Source organism: Microtus pennsylvanicus, chromosome 2 (genome assembly GCF_037038515.1).
Source record: "Microtus pennsylvanicus isolate mMicPen1 chromosome 2, mMicPen1.hap1, whole genome shotgun sequence".
NCBI lineage: Eukaryota > Metazoa > Chordata > Mammalia > Rodentia > Cricetidae > Microtus > Microtus pennsylvanicus.
In genome coordinates, this window is record NC_134580.1 from 17,835,204 (window position 1) to 17,862,657 (window position 27,454).

Below are 27,454 nucleotides of genomic sequence, written 5' to 3' on the forward strand. Positions count from 1 at the left end.
CTGAAATGTGCAAAAAAGCAGGGCCTTTCCTCCCCAGAATGTGTCCTACTGATAGATGTCCTGAATCCTGGTCCAACTCAGTTCCAGGGAAGAACTAAGATCATCCCATGCCCAGCTGTGGGGAATAGAAGTAGTGATGATACAGCACCAGAGCTCATGGGGGCTCAAAGTCACTGGTGGCTTCAACATCCCACCACAGAAGGGTCACACCTCTGGCATCTTCATGGGTCTTCCCCTTTTGCACTTGCTGCTCACCCCTCCACCTTACAGACAGGCAGGGTCCAGATCACCAGTGGTTAGCCCTCAACACCAACAGTCATCCTGGGACATTTCTCCAATCTCTGCAGCACCCATACCTCTCTGCCCACCTCCTTCCCCAGCCCTGGCTGCAAGTACATGGCTAATGATGTCTGGTTTTGGTGGGGGTCACAGGCAAGTAGGAAAGGAGAGTAGTAACAAGCCCAGCAATAAAAATCATCAACACAATGTCCTGAGATGGGATGGTCAGGGACCTCCATGGTAACCCCAGAGGAGAAAGAGGAGTAGGTATAGATGGCATAAGACCCATGATCTGCGACCTATAGATCACTACGGGTGTTGCCTCTTAGCCACATTTCTGCTTTCCTAGCTGCCTTGAAGACCTTTTCTCCCTATGAGCCCATGTTCCTTTCTGTCCCGGGTGTATGGCCTTTGTCCTTAGGGTTCAGAATAGTTTTCCAAAGTCTTTCACTCTCCCTCTACAATACCCCGAGCCTCCTTGATGTCAACTGATGCTCCAGAGCTATTTGGATAGGAAAGACAGCTTTCTTCTCTGGCATGGAGGCCTGCAGAAATTGGGTGGCCATGCACTAGCAAGGGTGTCATGAGGTCCCCTCCCTGCAGCAAAGCTGCTCATGACCACAGGACCTTGGAGGAAGATGGACTCAGGTTCCAGAAGAGGCATACGAGAAAGATGGCAACCCTCTGCCCACTCAGCAACCTTTTGCCCATTCAGAAAACCCCAAGGTTGGGACAGAGGAGCCTCTGTGGGCAGACCCACGATACACTGGCTGATGCAGGTACAGGAGTGTGTCGTTAGTTCTCTCTTTATATAGACTCTGGTTCTAGAAACAACAGCACAGCCAGCCGGCCAGGGCCAGCACACTGATGGGCCGGGTGGGGTGGACTATTTACAAGCCCAATGCAGGGCTGTACCATGGCCGCGTCCCTAAACGGCTCAGCCATGACACCACAATAAGTTAGAGCTGGCCAGGTGGGGCGGGGTAGGGGCTGTACACAAGTGCTGGGGGGCTCAGGGCCTCAAATACTGTCGAGGGCCGGGGCTGTAAACATGGCCGGGGCGGCCCTGCCCACCCCTAGTGGTCTGTAACGACTGGAAGCAGAGCAGCCCGGGCAGGGCCGGGAGGGGTCAGGCATCCGACAGGCAGCTCTGGATCCGGTCCACCCACTGCTGGGCCGAGGGTACATCCTGGGCACAGAAGTTGTAAACGCGACGTGTTGTCTTCACCTGGGAAGAGCAGGTTACTGACTCCACAGACCCTACAACTCCAAGCCCCTTGCCCCAGGTGTTCCCCACCCCTTGGCAGAGGCTCACATCAAAGAAGGCCTTCTCATCAACAGTCTTAGGGGCACCTATGGTGGGTGTGCCAGGTGCCACAGCTTCCACCTCTGCCAGGTCAATGACACCTTTGCATTCTGTGTCCACTCGGTGGTCATAATAACGCAGCTAGGGTGAGGAGTAAGAGGCACAGAGTTAGGACAGGCCTATCGTCCATGGTTTCCCTTGTCCCTGCACTCATTACTCACCTGGTGCTTGGTCTTGTCTAGGACAAACCAACGGGCCTTCCAGGGCTTCATGAAGGCTCCTTTCTTGTACAGAGTGCCCTCATAGGACCTGCATTTATAGAATCAGGGCTGAATTATCTCTCAGGTGGGGGACTACCTCTAAAAGTTAGAGGTCAGTCCCTCTATAGTCATCATGTGACAGACGCTGGTCCCAAACACCAGAACTTTAAGCAGCCCCATTAGACACATAACACTTCCCATCCACAAAGAGAAGGAGGAGAAAGAGTCAAATCTATGGAGGTAACCAGAGTAAAATGACCCTTCCAGGCTCAGGGTAGAATGGATCTTGCCTGGCCCCAGTTTCATCTGGTGGTCTTACGGGTACCCTTAGCTCCAGCTCAGCCCTGCTATAGTCACCAGTTCTACAACCCAAACTTCTGATGTTGACCTCTGCTTAGGCAACTGTCATAGCTTCTACAAGTCCTTCTACCTAAAGAAAATACTAAAGCTCCCCAAAGAACCTAGCCCCACTAGAAAGTCATACATGGGTCCCAGTCCAGAAGTAGCTATGTAGCAGCAGGAGATGCCTCTCACACCTGTTCTCACTTTCAGCTGTCTGGAATTGGCTGTACAGGGTGCTGGTGCTCCGTCGGGCAGCCTGACGAGAGCTGGATGTGGTTGAGCCACTACTCTGGTCACTGTCCAGGCTGAGGCTCAGAGTAGAGCCCACAGGTCCCTCCTGTAGATACACACCTAATGACCGGCGGTGGTGGGGCACAGTAGACACCAGTAGTGAGCTAGGGGTACCCTGGAGGAAGCAAGAATGGAGTTTTATCAAGGCTGACCAGCCTCCTGGCAACACACATACTTGGTGTTCCTCGGCCCAGCCTACCATCCCTACCCCACTCACACGTCCATCTTGCCGGCCCTCAAGGCGCTGCGCAGCTTTTACCCGGTCCCAGGTATCTTTCCAGCGTTCAGGTCGGCCTAGCTCTGTCTCCAACCGCTGCAGCTCCTGGGGAGAATTAGTGAACAAAAAGAACATCCAGGAGCTGGAAAGACAGCAGTTTAGAACACTTGTTCTTAGAAAGGAGCTGGGTTTGATGCCCAGTATCTACATGGTGGTCACAACTATCCGTGGTTCCAGGGATCCAATAGGTAGCTCTAGGAGATTTGACACCCTCTTCTGACCTTTGTAGGTGCCAGGTATAAGTACGGTACATATACATGCACGCAGGCAAAACAATCATACACATAAGAATTTTTTTTAATCTAAAAAATATTTTAAAATGAAACAAAGAACAGTAAAAAAACTCCAGACTGGGAGGGCACAATGGCTTACCCAGTAAAGGTGTTTGTCACCAAGCCTGTCAGCTGAAGTGCAACCTTAGGACGCGCATGATGGAATTTGAGAACTGACTCCTGAAAGCTGACACTGACCGTCTGCCCGTACACTAAATAAGTAAATGTAAGCCGGGCACTCAGGAGGCAGATACAGGCTAATCTCTGTGAGTTACAGGCCAACCAGGGCTCTACAGCAAGATCCTATCTCAAAAGATAAAAATAAAAATGGCATTATATAGTTCACAAGGATATGAATAAACACTGATTTTAGTGTAAGTGATGCACGCCAGAAAACAATATAATGATATCTTAAAACAGAGTGTAGTGTGTAGGTTTAATCAGTAGTCTCTCAGTGGGGGTGGGGGGTAGAGTGGGAGCTTGAATGTAAAAAGTTGCCACATCTGAATTGTGTCTTTAGAGAAAATGCCCTTTCAAAACAGCGACATTTGGGCTAAGTGTAGTGGAGTTCAGTGGGAGAGCACTTGCTTCCCACACACTCAATATCCAGCACCACTAAGTAACTAAAAAGAAGGAGAAAGGAGTGGGAAGCAGGTAGGCAAAACCAGGCATTGTGTTTCTTTCCCATATAGTTCTAGCTACCTGAGAGGCTAAAATAAAAAAGAGGGATCACTTGAGCCCAGGAGTTCAAGGTCAGCCTAGGGAAATACAGCAGTGCCCCCTCTTAAAAACCAATGAGAGTTGAGGTGGTTAGTTTACAAATGCAACCCTTAAACTAGAGAGGCTGAAGCAAAAGGATCAGGAAGGAGTTCAAGGCCCTCTTTAGCTACCAGACCTGTCTGAAAGAGTAAAATAGTGGAGCACAGTGGCTTTAGTCCCGTACCTCATAGCCAGCCTGGAATAAAGTGTGAGCTCCAGGTCAACTTGGGCTAGAATGAGACCCTGCCTCAAAACCAACAAACCAAAATAACAGCAAACACTCTAGATAGATGATAGGTAGATAGATGATAGACAGACAGACAGACGGACGGACAGGCAGGATAAGGTATGTAAACAGCCGTGTACCTTGTATGCACATGGCTCAGAGGCAGAGCACTTCCCATGTACATACAGGGTACTGGACCTGATTCACTCATCTACAACACCACCAAAAGGAAAGGAGGGGTGGGGGACATTTTCAGACAAAAACAGAAGTTTGAGGGAATGTAAGACCAGCAAATCTTTATTACAGGAAATACTATAAGTTTTTAAGACTGAAAGGAACTGGTATTAGACTAGATACAAACAGAAAAAAAAGTGATTATTAGAAGCTAGACTGGAATATGCCTGCTCTTCCAGCTACTGAGGAGACTGAGGCAGAAGAATCTCAAATTGTAGCCAGCTAGAACAACTTAGAGAGACCTTGTCTCAAAATTAAAAAAAAAAACAAAAAACAAAACTCAAGTTATAGTTATACCTCAGTTGGTAGAGCACTTGTCTAGCATATATAAGGTTCTGGGTTCAATTCTCAGCACTGGAAAAGAAGAGAGGAGAGGAGAGAAAAGAAAAGATACTGGGAATGTCAAAAAAATAGCTTTTCTCTCATTTTAAAAACAAAGTTAACAAAATAAAGTATTATGTGCACTGACGCCATAGAAAAGTTAAGTGGCTGGGAGCTCACCAACTCCAGCTGGGCTGGGAAGGAACAAGCATAGGACCAAACCAGTCCCTCTGAATGTGGGTGACAGCTGTATGGCTGGGCAGACTGAGGGGCCACTGGCAGTGGCACTGGGAATTGTCTCTGCTGCATGTACTGCTTTTGGGGATCCTAATTCTCTTTGGAAGGACACCTTGCTCAGCCTAGATGTAGTAGGGAGGGCCTTGGACCTTCCACAAAGCAAAATGCTTTACCCTCTCTTAGGATTAGAGAGGGGTGGGATGGGAGGGTGTGTGGAAGGAATGGGAGGAGGGGAGGGAGTGGAAATTTGGATTGGTATTTTAAAAAAAAAAAAAAGTTAAGTGGCTTCAGTAACAGCAGGTCGAGCTGATTGAGCTGACAACAAAAATAAAGGACTCTGCTGATCTCTGTACTATCATTCTCTATACCTTCATTCACAAAACTCTCTCTCCCCCTCCCCCTCCCTCTCTCCCCCCCTCTCCCTCCATGTCTCTTCCAGTACTAAGCCCTCTGGACCGGGCCCCTCTAAGGTGCTCACATAGTCTTGAAGGAGACACAGCCAGCACAGAGGAGTGCAAACTCCCTCCTGCTTAGGATCTGAGGCCCACACCCTTCTGACTACTCAGCCTGATGAACCAACGAGGGAGGCCATGCCACAGACAGGACTTGCCACCCTGTACACTGTCCCAACTACCACACACCAACTACTAACAACTCATTTGGCCCTTTTTCCTTTCAAAAGGTCTCTGTCCTTGTTTGATTCTGGTTCCTGAGCAGATATGCCCAGAAAAGGTAGCAAGTGGGAAGTGACAGTGACTCTCTTTAAGGTCCAGGGCTGGAACTCAGATGAGTTGCTACTCACTGACAACTAAGCAAACACAGAATGGTTCCTGGAGAAACCCTGCCCGCACTAATGCCCTGGTGCTGCCTAAGTTATTAAAGCAAGGTACTAGAGTGTAGATGTGGTCTATACCACAAAGGTCCATGGGAAAGTAAGATTAGTCCCTGGGTGACAGAACAGGAAGTGGTGCAATCTTAAGGGGTGGGGACTGGTGGAAGGTCTTTGGGTCACATAGAGAACTTGGGAGATTCTGCCATGATGTGACATAGCCCAGAGACTTATCAGAACTGGGTAGTATATGCCCTTGAGCCTCCAAAACTGCAAACTAAATAAATTCCTCTACCTTGTAAATTAGCCTATCTCCAGTATTTCCTTACAGTGACCAAAGCTGACTAATACACCAGGTCAAGGGATATATATATGCCAAGAGCAAAAATCAGGTCCTGGGTCTTGAGAGTGTCTGACACATGCTTTCTCACACTGTTATCTGCAAACATCTGCTAGCATGGGACAGAGACCTAGGAACCACAACTACCCCAAGTAAGCAAGCAGTTCATATGGTGGCAGAGTCAGAACCACTCTAGTCCCTAAGGACATATGCACATATGCACAGACATGGCTCTGGGGTCTGAACAAGTGGAAGGAGAAAAAAGAAAACCAGGCCCTACTCTGGGGCAGCACATACCTCCAGCAGGCGTGAGATGGCATCAGGCTGGACTCGAGGGCGGCTGTCATAGCATGGCCATACCACACGGCGCCTGCTCTGAGGAGCACCTCCATCAGGCCGTTCCTCTTCTGGAGGCTCAGGGGGGCCCTGGGCCAGCTCCCAGTCATACGGGGGGCCCTCAGCCAGCGTCTCCTCAGTGTAGAAATCCCACACTTTCAGATTGGACACGTTGCTGTAGGGTCGCAGCACCTGGGAGCAAGCCTTATGTTCAGAAGCTGGGCCATGCAGGAGCTGCTGCCCCAGCCAGGTCCCCATTCACCTCTGTGTCCTCGGGTGCATATGTGTAGTTGTAGAACATGGGAGTCCTCTTGCTCAACCGGTCCACATACTCCCACACAGATCTGCATGCCAAATGGCCCCTGCGTTCACCTTTCTCCTCATACAGCAGCCCTGCACAAGAGCAGCACTGAGTTTAAGCCCCTCGAAGCCAGGGTTGCCCCAGATTTCCTTCTTCCTACATACCCAGCTCAATTCGCTCATAGTCAGAGTCCAGCAAGAAAGTCCGAAAACGGCGGGATGCATGGTGGTAACCGAGGAACTTGAGGTAGAACTGACTGAACTCAAACTCCATGGGGAACTGCAAATGGACCTGTATGAAGCAGTGGGTCAGAGGTCAGGTCAGGGAAGCACTGCTCAAGCCTACCCACATGGGAAAGCCTCCCTACTCACCTGGTGTACACAGTCTAGGAACTGCAGGAAGACGGGTGTGAAGCCACTGCTCTGCCCAGCTAGGGTGTGGGCCCCACGGTGGCTGAAACGATGACCAAAGGACAGCCACTCCTTTTCCACCAGCAGGCGGAAGCCCTCCAGGGTGCGATAGAAGGGGTCTGAGAGCAACTGCACCAAGGACACCACCTGCGAGCACCACCAGATATCAGAAGGACACCTGAGGACCCTCCCCACCCGCTTCCCGGCATCTGCCACACACCTGAGTGGTGATGTCCCAGCCGTCCTCCAGGCTCACCAGGACAGAGGAGCCTGAGTCTAGCAATTCCACTACCAGCACCGATATCTGCAGCAGCTTGTGTATCTACAGGGACAAACAACCAACCTTTGCACACTACAGCCAATCAGGCACCAGAGGCTCACAATTCACAGAATCCTTGTAAGGCTAGTAGTATCTACAGTACTGGATAGACATGACCTGCTCTGCTAGTCTCGGCTCATGCTTGCATCGTTCCCCCAGCCTGCCCACCCCTCCCAGAACCCCAGTGACAAGGAAGACAGATTCACAAGTCCCTGTCCTTGCTGGGTATGGTAGAAGATGCCTATAATCCCAGCACCTACGAGGACTGATTGCCACAGTTCTAGGTCAGCCAGTGCTACGTGAGAATAAGTCCCTGCCCTTCAGGTGCTCAGAAGTCCCATCCCTCAGTGCTCTAGTTGTCACAGAGCACCAGTGACATAACACCCATTTCCATTCTCTAAAAAGGACAAAGCAGCAGAGAGCCCTGTCCCACAAGTCGAGTTCCACAATGGACATCAAACCCCCCTGAACATAGCAAACTGGCTCCAACATACCTTTCACTGTCTGCCCAATTTCCTATAGGCCCAGACTGTCAGCTGCCTCACAGACACCATGAGACTACAAAGGAAATGCCCATCACCTCCCCCTCTTCCCAGTACCCAACATAACAAATAAACAAACTCAGACCTAGAGGTAGACCTAGCACTCAGGTGGGCAGAGAGGCAGAGACAGTGCAGAGACCTGAATCAGCCATTCCGAGTCCTCCAGTGAGCGCAGAAAGGAGGCTGAGCCGGACTCAACGGCAGGGCAACCAGGTACACAGGCCTTCAGCAATTTCTTGAAGCTGGCTTTTACCTGCCTTGCCTCAAACACCTCAATAGGAACCAGCTCCCACTGTTGCAAGGGATCTGGGCGTACACCCTGGAAGAAGGCCAATGAAAAGCTGTAAGCCAAACCTAGTCCTGGGTTCCCCGCCTAGCCCTGTTCCCCTATCCCAGTTACCTTGAGCTGAGCTTTGTCACCAATAATGTAGAGGGCTGCCCGCTGTGGTCGCAGGAAGCCAGAATCAGGTGGAGTGCCATTGGTGTGGGGGGTGCTGAGGAGATCTCTGCCAGCTAGCCTAGAGCCCACATCAGCACCAAGCACACTGCTGCGACCACTGGCTCGGACACTGCTCCATTTACCTGCAAAGGAGATAACAAGTAAGCACTAGATTGAGGTCTGGGCACCACTTACCTGGGGCTGGCTGGGCCTGGCCTCCAGGGAGGGGACTGAGTTTCCAGGCAGGGCAGAGTGGTCAGCAGGCCATGAGAGGGAGCAGGGCTGGAACACACAGATGCTAAGGCACATGGGGTGTGGCCTATGTTAGTGTCTGGAGTGGGCTCAGGTGCTGGGCAAGTGAGTAACTAGGGCTAGGAGGAGGCAGTTGTGCTAGTCTGTCACAAAGGGGGCGTTAGTGCTGGGTGTGGAGGGAAATATTAGTGCCTAACACATATTCACACTAGGGAGCCATCAGTGCCAGGTAAGGGGAGAGCCCCATTACGGTACCTCGGGACGCAGTCCATCTGGAGGCCGAGGCCGCCATAGGGTTGGACAGCGTGGTGACCCTGGCTCGGGGGCTGGGCACTGAGGGCACAGCAGAGAGAAGGCTCAGGTTTGGTCCCAGGCCTAGGTTGCCAGAAGCTCCCACCAAGCCCCACTCCCAGGGGTCAGCAGCAGGATGGGCCCTTGTCTGGTCCAGGCAAGGGTTCTTCCCACCAGGGGCAGCTAGGCATAGAGGGTCTGTGATGCTGGGAAGGGTCAGGCTTTGCAATTCAGGGCTCTTCTTCAAACAGCTCCAAGCAACCCTATCTTCAGATTTTTCCTAGACCCTCTCCCTTTAGTTTAAGCCAGGGACTGTTTCATAGACAGTTCCTGACAGAAGTGTTCAGCCTTGCCCCCTCTCAAAAAAAAATCACAAGAAGTACCTGAGAGCCTGGAGGAGACCTAGAAGCAACTGGAAGAGGAAGAAAGAAAGGCCAGAGGGCTAGGAGGACAATTTAACCTACAACATGAGCAGATCTGAGTCCTAGGACTGCACCAGGCACAGTTACAGGCTAGGACAATGTGGCAATGTCTGGGAGGAGCCTGAGTCACACCTCAGGTTTACCTATGTAGAGGCCTCATGTAGGACACAGAAAAAGGTGTGAGGTAAGACAACATTACCCCATCCAATGCAAGGATCACTATGGCCAAACTCAAGGCCAGTCTTCCACACCCTGACCTCTCTGACAACCACATACTACAGATGACAATTACCCAGCTTGCACTGCAGACAGCAACAGACTTCTTAGGTTGCAAGCTGGAAATCCACATAGGGTTGAGGGAAGCCAGACTCCTGATCATCACAGGACAGTCAGGGAGGGTGGCCCCACACCCTGAATTTACACCAGAGCTAGCAACAGTAGCACTGGAGAAGGCTAGAGATGTCCAGGGGGACACTTGGGAAGGTGCAGGCTGACACTTTCTGAGAGGAAGATGCTGCCTGAAGGTGTCACTCAGGATTTCTGGCAGAAAAGCAGACTGTAGGACACCTTTAACCACATAGAAACCAGATATTCCCAGGGAACTGCACCATGGGTCAATCTGGCCTGTCCTCAGACTGGTGTCGCCTGGTGACCATGAAAGCAAACCTGCTGCCCTGTCCTCAGCTCCGGTGGCCAGCAAATGTTAACAAGAGATGAAGACAAACACTGGTGGAGACAGACGAGAAGCACAGGCTCAACAGGGAGTGAAGAAGCCGGGGGCAGAGTGGTTACAGACAGAGTTAAGGGCAGAAAGCTGCAGGCAATGATAGACCTAGCCTGGCTCACACTTTTAATCTCATCACTTGGGAGGCAGAGGAAAGTAGATCTCTGTACTCAAGGCCAGCCTGGTCTAAAGAGTGGGTTCCAAGACAGCCAGGGCTACACAAAGAAACTCTGTCTCAAAATAACAACAAAAGAACAACAGACCTGGGAAGTCAGCTTATAGGAACCAGATAGGCAAGACAGACAGACTTAAGGACCCTGGGCTACAAGATGGCTGTGTTCATGTGAGGTGCTACTAGCCTAAAAGCCATCAGAACCACTATGCTTTCAGGAACTAATCCCAGAAGAGAACATGAAGCCCCAAAACTTCAAGGGGGAGGGGGACACAGGGGACTTGAGGTTAAGGCCTGGCATACAGCTACCATCTGTTGCGCATACAAGATGGATTGGGGCAACTCACTCCCAAGTGATACTGTCACATTAGCTTGGTAAGATGGACTCTGCAGCTTATGGTTCAAGAGCCTGGCAGACCTATGCTGAGAGATTTCCAAGCACAAAGACCCAGCTTGACACACGTTAGGCTTAGTATGCAAGTTAGTGGCTAGAGTTGTACATCAAAGAATCAACTGCTAAGGACCCCAACATCTACCAGCCAGGCCGTGAGAAGCAGTGCCCATAACCCACAGCTCACACGTCAACCAGCACTGGATGCAGGTGATCTGCCCTCACAGATCAGCATCAAGAGCACACACATGGCGTCACTCTTTTAGTGCTGGCACCTAACCCACTATGCAAACACAGTCCTGCCCAAAGCTAGTGCTGGGCAGCAAGTCCCAGGCAGCAAAAGAAAGGATTCAACTAATAGCCAGAGGCACACACCTGATCTCTGGGCCTCCTTCAGACAACAGACCCAATTCATAATGACAGAAGACACTGCTCAGAATTATGATGACAGCAGTTCTCAGGCAGGGAACTGTGTGGGTGCCTCACAAGCAGAGGTCAGCATGGGAAGAAGGTTGGCCTGGTACCCCTTTAAGTGCTTTCAGGCTGCCATGGAGGTATATATTGGAGAGGGGATGGCAATGACAGCAAGAGCAGTGCAGACAAGACCCAAAGAGCCAGGACAGAAAAGCATGAAGGCCAACTAATGGACAGAGGAACAGTTGGAAGGGGACAGGATAGAGGAAGGATAGGAAAATGGCTTTAAGGATGTTCCAAGGGCTGTAGGCAGAAGCAAACATAGCAAGGTATGGATGGAGCATCTGTTGGACCTAGAGGCTTCTGGTAGATGTCCTGGTCTAAGGAAGGAGAGGGAATGGACAGGCTTATGGTCAGAGGAGAGAGGGCCTCAGGACACTCACCTGGTCTGGGCAGTATTCCTGCCCTGTCCCAGAACACGGAGAAGGGTCCCTCTCTTTGACCCATACCCAACACCCACAATCAAGACAATTCTGCCCCTGCTTGGTTAGCCCACCATGAATACTGCCACGGCCTCAAAGGCCACCATCCACCCAAAAGCACCCTCTCACCGTGACCACCCATGTGGGCAGAGGAGAAGCTACTAAGTGTGTTTCGTCCTGATGAGTCAGCATAACGAGGCATGGAGCTGACCACAGCCTGCAGGTACTTCTCTTGCTCCAAGCTGCTGGAATCTGTCTGGGCCTGGCCTGAAAAAAGGAGGTGAGGCTGCAGCTGCAGCTGAAGGAGATGGAGATGGACAGGTAGGGTAGGCAGACACAGGCAGAACAAAGGAGGAGTACCTGGAGAAGGTGTATTCTGGGCCTTGAAGAGACCAACAACACCCTTGCCATGCAGGCCCCCAGAGCGTAGCAACACAGCCTTGGAGCGCCCACTGCGCCAGCAGACCACAGGAAAGCGGTTTTGGCGGTAGCAGCGGGACACACGCTGCAGGGCATTGTCCTGGATGCTCTGGGGAACAATCAGCAATCCTGGATAGCTGCAGGAGTCGGAGGTATCATGAGGGAAGTTCTAAGGACCTGCCCCTTTGCCTACCCACAGAGCCTTATATCTAGTATGTAAGAAGAGTCAACAGGGTAAGCACAATGGAACAGATCCATGGCTCTCAGAATCTGAAGGCCAAAGGCACTTTATACTTATCCGGTGCCTCCAACAAACCTACAGCCCAACCCTCTATCCACCTCCTGCCCATGCTCCTTGTTTCTCCAGGATCCATGGCTAGGACCCATGTCAAGCAGGGAAGATATCCAAGCACTGCCTACCACTCTAGTCAGCCCTGGCAAAATCTTCCTGGCGTGTCCTAGCCAGCCCTCACCTGCGACATATGGCATACATGCGATTAACAGGAGAGATGCGAAAGGGCTCAGACTTGGCCCGGCTCAGGCTGCTGCTCAGGGTACCTAGTCCAAGGCGCTGGTAGTCACGGCAACATGCCCGCTCCACCAGGCTGCTCATGGTCATGCGGTCAGAGGGCTTCAGGGCTGAGGACGGGGTCAGTGTGCTGGGCTCCAGCTCCTCTGACACTACAAACATTATAGTTAGGAGTCATCTCCTCTAAAGACCCTCAACCCAGCCTAGCCTCCATGGGACCATCTCTAAAGAACCCCCACCTCCAGCCCAGCCCAGCCCAGCCTCCACGGGATCATCTCTGATAGAGAACACACAGATTTCCCTGACCCTGCTCCCACCTGAGATCTCGTCCTCCTGGTCCTCAGGGGGTGGCTGGCCCCGATTCTCCCAGCCAGGGGGGTTATACTTCTTCCTAGTAACATACTGCCGCCCAATGGTCTTCTTAGCATTCTTCACCAGGTTCCGAGACAGGGTTCTGGGGTATAAAAGTCCAAGAGCAATAAGAAGGCAGGAAGTCCAGAAGACTATACTAGGTGTACAGCGAGCACCTAGCTGCTCTGGCTCTGGGACCCAACTCCATACCTGAGTGAAGGAGTCTTGTCCTTAGTAACCCGTGGTGGCCGGCCAGGTGTGTGGGCTGAGCCAAGTGTGAATGCAAAGGTACCCCTGATATCTGGTGGGTACCGAAGCTTGTGTAGCTGCTTGCGGAAGAGCTCGGCACTGTCAGATCCCACCTCCTCATCAAAGGCCATTTTCAGCAGCTGGGTCAGACAAATAACCCCTCAGGGCTCTAAGTGGCCATTAGGCTCCTCCCCAATCAGATAGCATTCAGTTCATAGACTCCCTTCTTATGGCATTTACACCACAAAGCAGGCAAACTGTGCCTTTTAAGGAAAGACATCATGTCCATGCAACTCAGGGTCCAATGCGTATAAATCGAAAATTTCAGAGGCTACTTGATGAGGTCTCAGCTTAGACAGTTCACGCAAAACTTGGACTCTGCATATTTGTCAGGATAAAGACAAATACGCAGGAGCCACTATTTCAAAAGATCACATGATACCAGGCTGAGAGCCAATGTGACAGCCCCACGTCAACAACCCACTGGCAGGAACCCACTCACAGAGCTCACACTAGCTGCAGGGGACAAAAGTCTACTCACTTGGAATGTGCAGGAACGGAGCTGCAGACCATCCTGCAGAAGCTGGTCCACAGGGGTCTGGACACTAATGCGCTTCTCCTTGGTCAATGCAGCCACAGGGAAGGAGCGGACTACTACTTGATCCCCCACTTAAACAGGGTAAGCAGTCAGGAGGAGAAAGGAGAAGAAAGGAATACATATCTCAGGGTACCGGATATGGAAGTCTTGTGTGGGTAGGAAAGGAGCACATTGGCCTATCTCCTAGAGGGCTTTGATTCTTTGAGGAAAGGGAAGGGAAAAGGGAGTCTTATCTACTCCAAGAGCTAGGGAGGCACAGAAAAAAGGCTCACCCAGGGGGTCAGTAGGCATCCCTGTGAAGATGACGCGGTATGTGGTAAGGAAGACAGCACCCTCGGCGGGGAGTAGTGCAGGGCCCCCTCCACTGCCTCCTACACCCTCCTCACGCCCATCTGGCAGCAGGTACACTCGAAGGCCGTCTAAGACACACTCCTCACCAGGCAACAGGCGTGGCCTCAGCAGCTTGGGCTGTTCAGGAAACAGCAGAACTTAGAGCATAATCCAGGCCTCGAGTACCCACAGCCTGTCAGCCACTACGCACCTTCTGTATGGGCGGTAACCTCTTGCTCTCTCGGTGTACAGCCTCCAGGGTCTCAATGTGCATCTGGACAATGTCTGGGGGAGAGCAGGTCTCATACCCTGGGCCCCTACAGCCACCCATCTGAGGAGTACTCCCAAGCCCAGTTCCACCATACCTGGTACCATGACATGCAATCCCTTGAGGTGGTCGCTGGTGACCCCACTCTCTGTGCAGACCTTGTCCACAAAGCGGTTGATGAAGCGGACCACAGCCCCAGCTACATCACATGTCTCTGCATCTTCAAAGCCACTCTCTGTGTCATAGCTCTCAGCGACACTGCCCGCCATGCTGGGCCAAGAGGGGGTGTGTGGGCACCAGCACCCCCACACCCCCACCAGAAGCCTTATCCCTGGCCCAGGCCTCACCACTGGCCCCACCCCACCTGTTGGTGACCAGGCTGTTGCTGGCACTCTCCAGGTCTCCCAACCCTGCCCGCTCCCGCAGCAGTCGGCTCTTGCTGCTGTCCAGAGGCAGCAGAAGGTAGCTCATGCGGTTGGCATAGTGGATGGCCTGGCTGAACACAGTGCTTTCCTCCTTCTGTACCAGCTCCTGCTGCTTCTCACGGCTTAGGGTTGGCCACAGGCGCCGCTGCTCTGAAGCCACATCCAGGGCAGATCGCTCATCATCCTGAGACTGTGTTTCCCCAACCTCCTGTCAGGTACCCATATGAATAAGCTGGGACCAAAGTATCTGCCCCCAACCCAGCCCAGGCCCAAGAAGTCCTGCACACCTGGGAGGGGCTCACACGGTCATCAGAAGGCTCCAGGTATAGGGCCCGGATATGGGTCTGCACATCCCCATAGAACATGGCCTCCCAGAACTGTGGTGTGCTCCACACTACATGCTCCTGCACACAGCTGTATGCAAACTGTGTCACCCCTGGGCTCAGCTTCTGCAGAAGTGAAGTTGGAAAAGGTTATGTGCACATAGGCAGGAGTAGACTAGAGAGGAAGCCTAAACCCACCACATTCCCAACACTTACCCGGCAAAAGGCTGTGACCAGTGGCAGCAGTGCAGCTGCAATGCCATGCTCATCCAGGGAAGTACAGTCCTGTAAGCAGAGCCGTGAGTGATAGGGAGCCCCTCTTAGAGAGCACCCACATCAATCCTACCTCTCCGGGCATTCACAGACCAGGATTTCCTACCACTGCCGCCTGGAACTGTTGCCTCAGGCTTCAAAGTCAGTTGCAACAAGGACTCCCTTCGGCTCCCATTCTCCACAGACTACAGACCTCCCTCGCATCAGACAGGAGACCCCTGCACCCCTTTTCACTCTCACATCATGATCAGAGTCTCTCATAACTGCCAGAGTCACAGAGCCATTAGAGAACCCATGTCTACCCACCATATGACATCACTGGTAGATGAAGGTCAGCCTCACCTGCAGGCAGCAATTCATCATGCGGACGACAAAGTCAAACTGCTGATGGTCTAGAACTGCACGGTTCTGCTGTACATGCAGGTGAAGCTCATGGGCGAGGCAGCGACGGGCAGCTCGCCCCTTCAGGGCCCTGAGTACAGCTGGAAGCAACTGGAAGCAGAAATAGGGGAAATGGAGAAGAGAAGACAGTACCCAACATCAAAGTGGAGGCAGCCAAGCCCAGGTTTCAAGCACAGGAAAGACTGAAAGCCAATGTAAGTCAGGTGTGCTCAGGTTCTAGTTTTCACGATTAGTGCAGACTAAATCGTCCAGCAGACCCAGGAGCTCCACAGAGACATTCATGAGGACAGAAACAGAAGATGTGCATAGTGCTGGCTCCCAAGCAAGTGTGGACATGTGCGCTGGAGGGAGGCCCCCACAGGAACACCACACAACTCTTATTAAAACCCCAGAGGTGTTCATGAATACAATAAGGGCAGATGGGATGCAAAAAAATTATTAAAGCAACCAAGTCAGGCATGGTCGCTTATGCCTATAATCTCAGCATGGAAGAGGCCGAGACAGAGGAAGAGCAAAGCCAACCGTGCTTATATATTGAATTCCAGGTAGGCTACAAAGAGCCTATCTGAAAAACTCCTCCCCCAAACAAACAAACATCCCAAACCCCATGGCACATATAGGTCTACACTGTATAAAAAGTGTACATATACTGCCGTCCACTCAGATGGAGAAGGCATCCTCCTATCCACCCAGGCACAGGCTCAGCCTTTACCACACTAGATGGAAGAACTGAGTCTCCTAAGAGTCTTCCCAAGGCCAGATTAGAGGTTCCATCTGACAAGCCTTACCTTCTTTGCTTCAAGCATTTTCCCTTCAAACACATAGGAGATGCAATTCCGCACTACCTCCAGGCGACGTGCACTGTTGATATGAGGCCCACTGCATCGCTCTAGTATGGCCGCTAAAGAGACAGGACATGCTTACTTTAACTCTTGGCCTTGTACTCATCCTAAACCAGCTTGTCTTCCCCTTCAAGTTACATACTCATGGGGGGCCCTGAAGGCACTGTTGTCCTCCTCTCAGCTTTAACAGCTGGGGGTGCACCCTGCATCTTGGCTGCAGCCTGGTCCACAATCCACTGAACTGTGCCCTCATCTAGCCGGGGGAATGGCCGGTGGGTCCGCCGCAGGTGACTGGCCTCACCTGGCCTCTGCACTTTGTGCATTGCCACAGCTGGGTATGGGTTTTCCTGAGGGAACATAGGCAGGCATTGGCTACTGGGCCAGGGCCAAAGTGGCAGCATGCCCTCCACGTCACCCACCATACATTCTTATAAAGTTGCTCCGCTAGTTCCTGGACATGACGCAGGACGCGGTGGGGATGGTTCTCATCTGCACGCATCCGTGCTACCTCATGAGCCACCAGCTAAGGGGAAAGGAGGCAAGATGATGAGGGTCAGTTGAGTGCATTGGGGAGGGACAAGTGGACAGGCAGGGCCAGGGCTGTACCTCATCAAACAGGTCTGTGGAACGGTAAGGGACCCCTCGCTCTGATACGAAGCCTGCAAAGGCCATGCCCTCCAACACCTTCATCAGGAAATCGTCCTCCACCAGCCCACGCTGGCCTAAGAACGCTGCCTGGAGAATACCAACAAGTCAGCTCCTCACAGACTCACGGAGCCAGCTCAGACCCCAGCCCCACAGCCTACCTTATGGAAGCGAATGACAGGTTCTGGGTGGATGCGCACAATGTGCAGGCACCAGCGGTAACCTTGCAGGAGCTGAGCAAAAAGCCGCAAAAAGACAGCACGAAGCTCCTTGTCCTGAAAGAACAAGTCAACGCAAGTGAGTATCAGGTCCATTTCTCCACACCCATTTATAGCCAGACACAGGGTTTTCCAGGCACCTCTGCTGCCCCCTTTTGCCTCTCCCTACGGTGCTTCTCAGCCAAGTGAGTCCTACAAGTACTGAACAAACAGCTCTTGTCTACGGCTGACTTGGGCACAATCACCACACCTATCTGTGTATCTCCTTCCTGCCCAGGCTAGAGAAGCCCAAGGTCAGCTTGGAGGGAGGCTGAGTGTCTGAGCACCATCAGCCTGGCCATTAAAGGCACTGGAATCTCTTCACCAAAACAGTAGTGACCCCCACCTGCATCTTCAGGGAGGAAGCAGATGTTGTAGGGGGTGGGAAGGCAAGGTCAGCCAACTCCAGCTCTGGATCCAGGACCTGTGGAAGCAGAGAGGAGCAGGGACAACTGTATGGTGACCTTAGGCTCTGGGTTCCCTGGTTGTTAGGTGATGGCTCCCACAAGACCAATGCACCAGCCCCACCCTGGCCCCAACCCTCACCATGCTCAGAACATTGTGGGTCTGGCTTTGTAGTGGCTCTGGCAGGGGTGGAATGTGCACACACTCAGGGACAGTCACCGTCCCTCCATCAAGATCAGCAATAATCACGTCCAGCTGTGCACCAAAGGAAGCAGGTGGTGAGAGAGCAGCAAGCCTAGGCAGTGATGCCGACACAAGGCCCAGGCCTTACCAGCTCCTGAGTCTCTGCCTGGAAGGCTGCATTGACCCCGATAATGAAAGGCGTGGGTGTGCTAAGGACTTCCAGCAGCTGCGCCGGCAGGATGGGCACATAAGTGAAGCTGCAACAGGCCCAGAAGACACTGTCAGCTCCAGAGAACAGAGGGTAGACAGAGGATCAGGGGAGGCCAGGAGGAAAGGCTAGGCAGAAAAATACCTGTATCTGAGAGGGAATAGCAGTGCCAAGAGGCCCCTGCAAGCATCTGCAAGACGTTGATAGCTCCTGGACAAGAAGAGGACTTTGTGCTCAGTGAGGGCAGCACAGAACAAAGACAGCACATTGGTGATGCCTGAAGAAAGAAGACAAGCTTGGTGAGGGCCTGTGTTCCTACTCCAGTACACAGGGGGCACCCTCACCTCTGAGCAGCAGTCCCAAAACAGGAAACTGGGAGTGGGATAAGAGGCAGTCTCACCCAGCTGGCGGAAGAGTAGGGCCACACTACAGCGGCTGACAGGCAGGGAGTCCACCAGTGGAGTCTGAATGACCTGCCGGTCACCAGCCCCCAAAGAGATGGTTCTCTGCAGAAAAAAAATTACCAGAGCTTAGAGCATGGTCAGTCTTGTGTCAAATCTGAGCGCTGACAAATCTTGAGATGGGACTGGCTTAGACGTCTGGAGGGAAAGGTCACACCCTGCCTCTGTTGGCTGAGCAGAGCTGCAGAGAAAACTCAAGGTAAGGGGGGTGGGAGTCTGCCTCTGATCTGAGTGGGGCAGGGCCTGAGTGGGCAGAAGAAACAAAGAATTCATACCGCTCCTTCCTCAACAGAGTCCAGCTGCACAGGACAGACAGACAGAGAGACACCATTAGACACAGGGCACAGAGTACGACACAGATACACGGACAACAGCATCCAGAGACAGGCATACACCCAATGATCAAGAGAACAGAGAGTGAAAAGGCAAGCCCAAATAAGTAGACAGGGCTAGAAAGAGATGACACAGGATGGCACCAAAAGCAGAAGGGAGTATCTAAGGCCTTGGGTTATGTGTACTCGGCCAGTCAGACTGAGTGCACAACAGGTTCCCCACCACACCCCTTCTGCCTCCTATGGCTGTACCAGGAGGGCCTGTGGCCATCCAGCTGTCTAAGACCTACCTGAGATCCCCCAGCTAAAGGGACGGTACATGTGAGCAGGTTCCCAATCACGTTCTCGAGGCACACATTCAGGCCCTCCACATGGATAGCATAGATGAGACCAAGGCTATTCTGCAACAACCAGATAGGGAACAGTGGTACAGCTGACAGGGCTACCCCAGGCACTGCCTTGCTGCTATGGTGGCCCTCCTCACCCTGAACACTTCTGTATGGTCCAGTCGAGACACCAACACCAGAGTCTTTGGAGCAAAAAGCTGGCCAGGCTGGGCTGGTGCTGTGGACGACAGCCGTGCCTGGCCTCCTTCATCTGCCTCTTCTTCCTTCTCTGTGGCATCTTCAGTGCACACCACTTCCTGCAGACAGAAACCCATTCTCCTGGCTCTCATCAGAGTCATTCCATGAGCCCAAGTGGAAGACAGAAGTGACTCAGACCCAGCCTTCCCCAACAGGAACATACCCCCAGAGGTAGAGCAAGCTGGCCATGGCTCAAGGCTCAGCTTCACATGTTGCACACCAGAGCTTACGCTGACCTGTGTGGACTCCACTGGCTCCCAGAAGGTCAAGCAGGCGCAGTAGTGCCTCTCAGAGTTGATGTCAGTAAGGACAGCCACAAAAAAAGTTGGTGGATTCCTCTCGGGACATAGCTGCCACCCACTGGGCTGGCAAAACTGCAGGGAGGGATCAGCAGTCAGTGCCTGCACCCATTCCTGCAGTAAGAATTAGCCCCCTTACCCCACCACCTGCCCCCAAGCATCTGCACTGCCAGGGCCTGGAGTCGCAGGGCATACGAAGCACCTTTTTATTACCCAGGGAATACCTTAACCTCCTAGCCCTTTTGAAGGAGGATTCTGGCCTCACTATCTAGGGTGAAGCTTACAAGGGACACAGTGACATGAGCAAGACACCCTACCTGTGAGGCCAGCTACCCCAACAGTAGACCTGATAACCCTTATGCTATGCCTCCACACTCACCAGCTCAATGCCCTGGGGGAAAGGGTTGTCCTCCCAGTCCTTCTCCGGGAAGCGCTGTAGGATCTGGCCCTGGCCTTCCCCACTCCCTGAGAACAAGAGCAGGTGGTCAGAGCGCCTTCCCACTTCCCACTCCCCATCCCTCATACTATCAAGACTGGCCCAGGATGGAAATAGCTCCTTCTCTTTTGGCAACAGACAAGCCTAGGCTCCCAGATCTACCATTTCTCTAAACAAACTTTTGTGCAGATAGACCATTGGATAACTACAGACATCAAGGCCACCATAAGGAAAATAGAGAAGCCCCTAGATCCCTCCTCCCACCTACAGTCCAGCCTAACCTTTCATTGTATAGGATCCTCTCAGGGAGGAGCAGAGTACTTCCAGTTAATTCAACATCTTCCTTGACTGTCAACCTGCAGCTTTAGCCCTCAGCCCCTGCCAGACAGTGAGCACCACGCAGACAGTGAATACACACTGGGTACTTTGGTGATCCCTGTCACCTGTCTGTTCTGGGCCCCTGCTCATGCCTGTTATCTGTGTGCAATTCAAGCCTCAGCTTCTCTTATGCTAGGGGTGGAAACACCAACCATGGCTCCAAATTGCTACCTATGCACAGTACCTTAGAGACAGTTCCTCCTAGAGCACAAGTCTCAGAATTCAAGAGTTTAGCAGGTACCTGCCCTTTTGAACATGGGTGTTCCCAGGCTCCCTCTGTCTGTACCAAGAAGGGATGTACTTCTAACTACAGCCTATGTAGGTGGAGTGAAGGTTCTTGCCTGGGCTCACCCCTATACCACCAAATCAGGAGGCAGAGTGATGGTAACAATGATGACACATGACGACCTCATTTGAAGATGGAATACAGTATGGCAGTGGCTCTCAACCTTCCTAATGCTGCAACTCATTAATACATTATAGTGACCCTCCAAGCATAAAATTATTTCATTGCTACTTCATAACTGTAACTTTGCTATGTTATGAATCATAATGTAAGTATCTGATACGCAGAATATCTAACATGTGGTCCCCAAAGGGGTCACAACCTACAAGTTGAGAACCTCAGTATGGAAAGAAAGTCAAGCCTCCTCACTTTTGCCTCTTACATATACAACTTCAAGATCCCCAGGGCATAGTGTTCTCCCACCCTTTACAAGGACCAGCATTCAGGAGGCAGACACAGGCAGATCTCTGAGTTTAAGGTCAGCCTGGTCTACATAGATAGTTAAAGGACAGCCAAGGCTATACCAAGAAACCCTGTTAAAAAAAAAAAAAGAAAAGAAGTTTTCTCATGGATCCTCTCCACCTCAGCCTAAGACCTCGAAAATGTTAATGTGCAATGGGCCTGCTAGGATATGAGCTCACAACCACCAATCCTGGTCCACTTGGACAGTTGTGCTGAACCCCTAAGTCCAACAACAGTACACAATCTCCAGGTCCCCTAAAAGCAAAAGAGCTGCAACCGCAGGAGAACACCAATCCCTCTAGAATCATGGAGAAAATATCAAGGATGTGACTACTATGAAGGTCACTGCTAAGCTGGAGGTGGTGGGGTGCAGGGGCCGATTATGACTCACAAAACCTCAGCTTCCTGCTCCCCTCCTCCCACCACCAACACCCTGCAGGCCTGACAGGCAACAAGGAAGGGACAGGTGTCTGCTGGTGTCATGCCTACCTACACACACCCACGCACCTGTCCACCAAGACAAAACCCCCCAGGGGGTCCCTCAGGTCCAACCCTCAACAAGCAAAGACATGCACGCGTGTGTACACACACACACACACACACACACACACATAAGCACACGCATGCATGCATGCACACACACACAAACTACTCCCCCAGCCGTGGCTCCTCCCCCCACCCACTCAGGCAAGAGCCTCCTTGTGCTCGGCCCTAAACCACCATCTGGGCCCAGCCCTGGCTGGCACCCAGGGCTGCTCACCCAGTTCTTGCCACGAGGCAGCAGACAGAGGAAGGAAGGGAGGTGTGCAGACAGGGAAAGCAGCCTCTGCTCTGCAGCCTTCCCTCAAGGCCAAAAAGGCTAGTAGCCTTCTGAGGGTTGTTTTTAGCAGCCTCCCCCCCCAGGGGAACCGGTAGAGAGGATGGTCAACATCCATTACCAGCATCCCTCATCCTATGAAAGGTTCATTTCCACTTCCTACTAGCCTTCAAGTCTTCTGAGGGCTCTACACTCTGAAGAACTTCTTTCCTGAGACTTCTGACTGCCTCATAAAGGTGGATGGGTAGACAGCCGAGGGCATCCCTCTTGAGCACCTTCTCTGTACCTTCAACAACCCAGGATCAGACCTTCAGGTTTCAGTCTGGTGCCTCCTCCTCTAAGAAGCTTGCTCTCCACTCTCTACCTACATCTGGGGCCTGAAGCAGGACCCTCAAGTTTTCCATCTAAAAAATATAACCCCCTCTCCAGGAAACTGGTATACTTGTCAGTAGCCTGACCAGACAACAAGTTCCTGTGCATGGCACAGACTACAGCCTAATTAGGGCTTGTTGAATGCATGCAGTCAGCTACATGACCATCCTTCCCCACACCCAACCCAACTCAAACCTCACAAACAAACAGGTTCCTCAGTCAGAAGTGCAGAACAACTTCCGGAGCCCTAAGGCACAGTAGGCCCTCCCAATAAGACCTTGAAGAAGCCTTGTAAGTCTCTCCTCTGGCTTCTCTAAGACCTCAGACTGCTAGCTTGCATTTCAGTGAGGGGTTTTGCCATGTTTCCTCTATGTCAGTCATCCACTAAAACCTTTTGGCAACTAGAGGAACCTGAAATGGCTATACCTGACCCACCAAAGTACTGCCCGCCTTGGGTAGAAAAGAAAATGAGCACCCTGCCTCCGTGTCCCAACAGAGCTAGGACTAACTCCAACAGCACAACCATACACAGAAAAGCATTGCTCTTTGGGGAGCATATGGGGGAGAGACACCAAGGTCCACTGAAGCAGGAATGGGAAGTCCCTGGCCCACTCTTGATCCCACAGGCTAGGTAGGCCCATACTAGGAAAACACACTGGGATCCCTGTACTCAAAGAACCTCAGCAAGAGCTTCCTCCAGAAACCAGGCTCATGAAGACTGGGGGCCTGAGTGGCAGGCTGGGAGGCAGAACACAGACCATGCATTCTGTCATCTGCTGGCAGCGCCCCATCACCAGTGCCAGGCTCCGATGCCTGGAGGGCTAGCCGTAGATAGTGTGGACTGTGGGAAGGCCACAAAAGAACGGCGGCTTCCCTTGACTGATCCACCACATTACATGCTGGACAGCACCAGGTAGCTAGCTGCTGCATCTAGAGAGCCCAGCTATAGGAAAAGGGAGGGAACAAAAGAGTACTACCTTCCTGCTTTTCTAACTATCAGACCTCAACAGGAAGACAATGCCCCAGGCAAGCTGCAGCAGAGGACACGTGCAGAGGGAGCCTACAGCTTTTTCAGTTTTTCTCTCCAACTGTCCCCAGTCCATAAACAGAAGCTTTAATCCAAAACCTTGGACCCTTAAGCTCCCAGGGTGGGGGACTGGGAGGGAACTGCAGCCATCCCAAACAGCTCCAACCTGCTCTAGAGGGAGGGCAGGGCCATGGGTGGGGACAATAGATGGGGCCCAAGAATGTGGCCACCTCATTACAATAAGGGCTGAAGGAGGCCAGGTCATGGAACAGAAGTAGTTTTCTTGGGTGATGGAGATCTAGCTCTTTCCTCCCCAGCAGTAGCAGGAGGGTACCTGCCAGGTTTGGCCAGGTAAAGTGTCTCATACTGAGCACTAGCCAAGCGTCACACAATTAACTGACCACTTTTGGAAGCTGAGAAAGGGGTCTCAAGTTAAGCTGTCTGGTCCTTATGCTAAGGAAGGTGTCTAGTTCAGTGACAAGACAAGGCATACACAGGGTGCACCGTGACTCACCTAGTGAGGGGCCTATGCTGTATCAGCTGGCATCCTCTAAACTTTACAGTAGAAAGTGAAAAGGTCACACACAGTCCAGTCATTTACTGTCTGTAATCTTGCCTACTTTCCCCGAGAGGTCACCAACTGTAACCATTAGCAACCATGATGCTACCTCAGGTAGTACTCTGGACTCAACCAGCAGCTTTAAAAAGGTATCCAGTACCTGGGTCCTACACCAAGCAGCTCCAAAGTTCTCCTTCAGAACAAAAATAAGGTATCATCTCACCCATACTCCCCAACCTAAAGGACCCCGTGTGCCCGCCCCAATGCCCTTGGGCAACTAGTACAGTGGGTCCTTCATCTTCTTCAGAGGCACTATCTAGCTATATCCACACATCTGCTACCCAGAGTCTAGGTAGACTAAGCTGTTTCCTTGGCCTGTCCTGTGCTGTAGCATCACATGTGGGTGCTCCTGACAGCCTTGTATTAGCTTAGATTAGTGGGAATCATCCCATCTCAAGAAGAGGAAACTGAGGCAGAGAGAGCACCGTGACTGGCAACAGAGTGACAACTAATGCAGCAGGCTTTCTTTTGACACACCAACCAGCTCCCAAATCATGACACCAAGACCTCTTATTAGTTATGAACGCTCGGCCTTATCTTATGCTTGTCCCACCAGCTCTTATAACTTAAATTAGCCTGTTCGTCTACACTTTGCCTAGGTGCTTTTTACCTTTCTTTCATTTTGTATGTCCTACTTCAGTCTGGCTGGCAGCTGCCTGGTTGGCTGCCCCTGCCCCCTTCCCCCAGATTCCTCCTCCTATTTATTTTCTCTGCCCACCAGCCCCACATATCCCTACTGCCTAGCTATTGGCCATTCAGCTTTTTATTAGGCCAATCAGGTGCCTTAGGCAGGCAAAGCAACACATCTTTACATCATTAAACAAATGTAGCATAAACAAATATAGCATATCTTTACATAGCTAAACAAATATTGTTACATAAACAAACACAACACATCTTTACATTGCTAAAGTAATATTCCACAGCAAACTAATTTTCAGTGTGCTCCTCAGCTTTGAGTCTTTAGCTCCCAATACACATAACCCTTGTCTTCAGCCCACACCCAGGGACCCAATTCTGGACTGGTTCCTCAAAGAAATGCCTAAAGGCTCAGTGGTTACCAGTGGCAAGTCAACTCTGACCCTAGAAGGCAATGCTTAGAAGGCTCCATGGCCTTCTGTTTCCACAGTGATGGGTAATTTGAGAATGACTCCTTCACACCATTCAGGAAAAGTAGACACCTTTGGACTGAGCCTTCTATTCTGTCCTGCTCAGAGGACAGAAGTACCTATCTCATGTGTGGCTCTATGAGTAAGCCCACATGTTCACAGAAAGTGCCTCATGGAGACCACCTATACCTCCTTATATCACACTTAACTTTCATCCCACCACCACACTTATCTGACCTGGTCTCTGGTTGCAGTCCCTGCCTCGTGGGCCATTTTTCACACTGCTCTCACCACCATCAAAGTCCATTTTGTTCCTCCAGCCTAGGCCCGCATACAGCACTAGACCCTCAAGAGTAAAGCAGCCCTCAGGGAGCTTTGGTTCCCTGTTCTCCAGCAGCACAGGGGGAGCCTCGCTGACCTTCACCTGTGCCTTGGAGCACAGGCTCTCCCTCTGTGAGCCAGTACAACACCAGTGGCAAGCCTCCTGCTCAAAGAGGAAGGGGGATGAAGACAGTGTGGTCTCTGCTTTTGAGAACTCCCTCTCTGGAGGGAAGACATCTGCTCATGACTGAGTGCCAAATGAGATATACTGGAATACATGAGAACAGAGAGAAATGGGTGCTCGGCGAGAGAGTCCTGAAAAGGGCCTGGAGACAGAGATGATGGTGGAGAAGAGGTTTTCCAGTGGGTGTAGGGTCCAGCATGTGGACATTAAACAGAGGAACTGTCCTAGTGAGGACTTAGCAAGAAGAAAGGCAAAGAGGAAAGTTTAGGTCCTAAATGGTGACAGTGACAGCTGGACTGAGAAGCGGCAGGATAACTGCGTGGAAGAGATAACTGGAACATGGTAGGAGGCATGACCTCTAGGAATTCAGGGCTGCCTAGTCTGGCCACACAGCTGTCCCTAAGATATTGCCCCTCCGCAGGTGGAATCAGACTGCCAGAGTGCAGATCCCCAGCCTAGGTCCCAGAACCGCACTCGACTTCTCTGTGCCCGATTCTCTCTAAAGACAGGGGCAGCAGCAAAGCAACTTCAGTGGGCTATTGGGAGGAATGAGATCATACACACAAAGGGTTGTGCAGGGCCTGGCACACTGAGGACTCTAGCCAACACCCCAACACTGTTGTCTCCATGGCTGTTGCTGATGTCACTGTCAGGCTCCGTTTTCTCCTACCCCCCTGGACTGAAGGGCTCTCAGACACAGGTGCTAACCCCAGATCAGGGCCTCCTAGACATGAGCACCAATCACCACACTGATCCCCCACTGAGGGCCTGGCTTGCAGGCTTGGACGGCAGGGCGAGCACCAGGAATGCTCTTCTCCAAAGTCTGACACTTTCTTCTGAAGTCCAACTCAATACCACCTATCCATTCGGGCAGTTTCTGAACCCTTCCCCCTCCACTGCCCCCCATCAAGAGTGCTTCAGGTTTCAGAACTAGCACAGGATTACAGAAGCTGGAAAACCAATGTTCCGCCCCCCTCTCTGAAATTCCCAGACACAGCCACCGGCAGTCGGCCAAGGCGGGGTGCGCCCATCCCACCCAACTTGCAATCGGGGAGATTGAACTACAGCAGGGCCCTCCCACCTCCCACGCCCGGGCCACACGCCCCTGCTCACCTAGGCAGACCGATACAGGTGCCCAGGTGTGGGAGGACGGCCCTTACACAAACCAAACAGTCCGGGGTCCTCGCGGGTTACCCCGGACGTCACGGTGGCCAATAACCTCTGAGACCTCTTTTCGCGGGCCCGGAGAGCTCGGCCCCAAGTCCTAACCCTGCTTCCGGCGGGGTCTTTTCAGCCTCGAGCCCTCAGACCCTGTCCCACAGCCCCCAGCTCGTCCCTAGGCGCTCAGCCTCGGCACTCACCGCGCGGGTGCGGCCCGAACGCCACCAGCACGAAGTAGTCCGCGAGCCGCGCCATGGCAAGGGGCGCAGGCGGGCTCCACGGCTCGAGGATTCGATGGCGGCGCGCTCATGGCCCGGCGCTGGCCCTAAGCTGCACGCTTGGGACGCCCCCGGCCCGCTTCTCTGCAGCGCCGCTGACCAGGGCTTCCGCCGCCATCTTCCCAGCCAGCCGGCCCGCCCGGGCGCTCGGT

At 52.2% G+C, this 27,454-nt stretch overlaps 1 protein-coding gene across 4 annotated transcripts; it reads right to left on the minus strand.

Moving 5' to 3' along the window:
- Positions 1–1,069: 1,069 nt before the first annotated feature.
- On the minus strand, positions 1,070–27,454 carry Sbf1 (SET binding factor 1). Of its 4 annotated transcripts, XM_075960319.1 has the most exons (42): positions 27,225–27,454; positions 20,232–20,317; positions 19,790–19,927; positions 19,454–19,612; positions 19,260–19,370; positions 18,913–18,936; positions 18,577–18,682; positions 18,321–18,453; positions 18,117–18,225; positions 17,927–18,040; positions 17,727–17,804; positions 17,285–17,398; positions 17,085–17,213; positions 16,903–17,001; positions 16,621–16,825; positions 16,425–16,537; positions 15,577–15,726; positions 15,178–15,246; positions 14,926–15,087; positions 14,578–14,846; positions 14,311–14,483; positions 14,157–14,230; positions 13,888–14,083; positions 13,559–13,686; positions 12,979–13,157; positions 12,735–12,871; positions 12,362–12,569; positions 11,829–12,025; positions 11,598–11,735; positions 8,828–8,905; positions 8,282–8,463; positions 8,021–8,200; positions 7,241–7,342; positions 6,982–7,167; positions 6,775–6,901; positions 6,572–6,702; positions 6,271–6,501; positions 2,696–2,800; positions 2,382–2,593; positions 1,807–1,894; positions 1,595–1,726; positions 1,070–1,507 (listed from the first exon to the last, which is right to left on the minus strand). In XM_075960319.1, exons 1-42 carry the CDS (start codon positions 27,277–27,279, stop codon positions 1,409–1,411), a joined length of 5,706 nt encoding a protein of 1,901 aa, XP_075816434.1. In that variant the 5' UTR covers positions 27,280–27,454; the 3' UTR covers positions 1,070–1,408. The 4 variants fall into 4 exon arrangements, with proteins under 4 accessions (XP_075816434.1, XP_075816435.1, XP_075816437.1 ...); XM_075960320.1 differs by lacking the exon at positions 18,913–18,936; XM_075960322.1 differs by lacking the exon at positions 8,828–8,905.

What these genes read in the sequence shown, in the direction of transcription:
- Sbf1 (XM_075960319.1), bottom strand. Translation starts at nt 27,279, where the DNA reads ATGGCGCGGCTCGCGGACTACTTCGTGCTGGTGGCGTTCGGGCCGCAC. An exon ending in TGATGAATTGCTGCCTGCAG is followed by an intron (nt 15,247 to 15,576) that starts GTGAGGCTGACC and finishes CTCTGCTTACAG; the next exon opens with GACTGTACTTCCCTGGATGA. An exon ending in AACAGCCTGGTCACCAACAG is followed by an intron (nt 14,484 to 14,577) that starts GTGGGGTGGGGC and finishes CTCTTGGCCCAG; the next exon opens with CATGGCGGGCAGTGTCGCTG.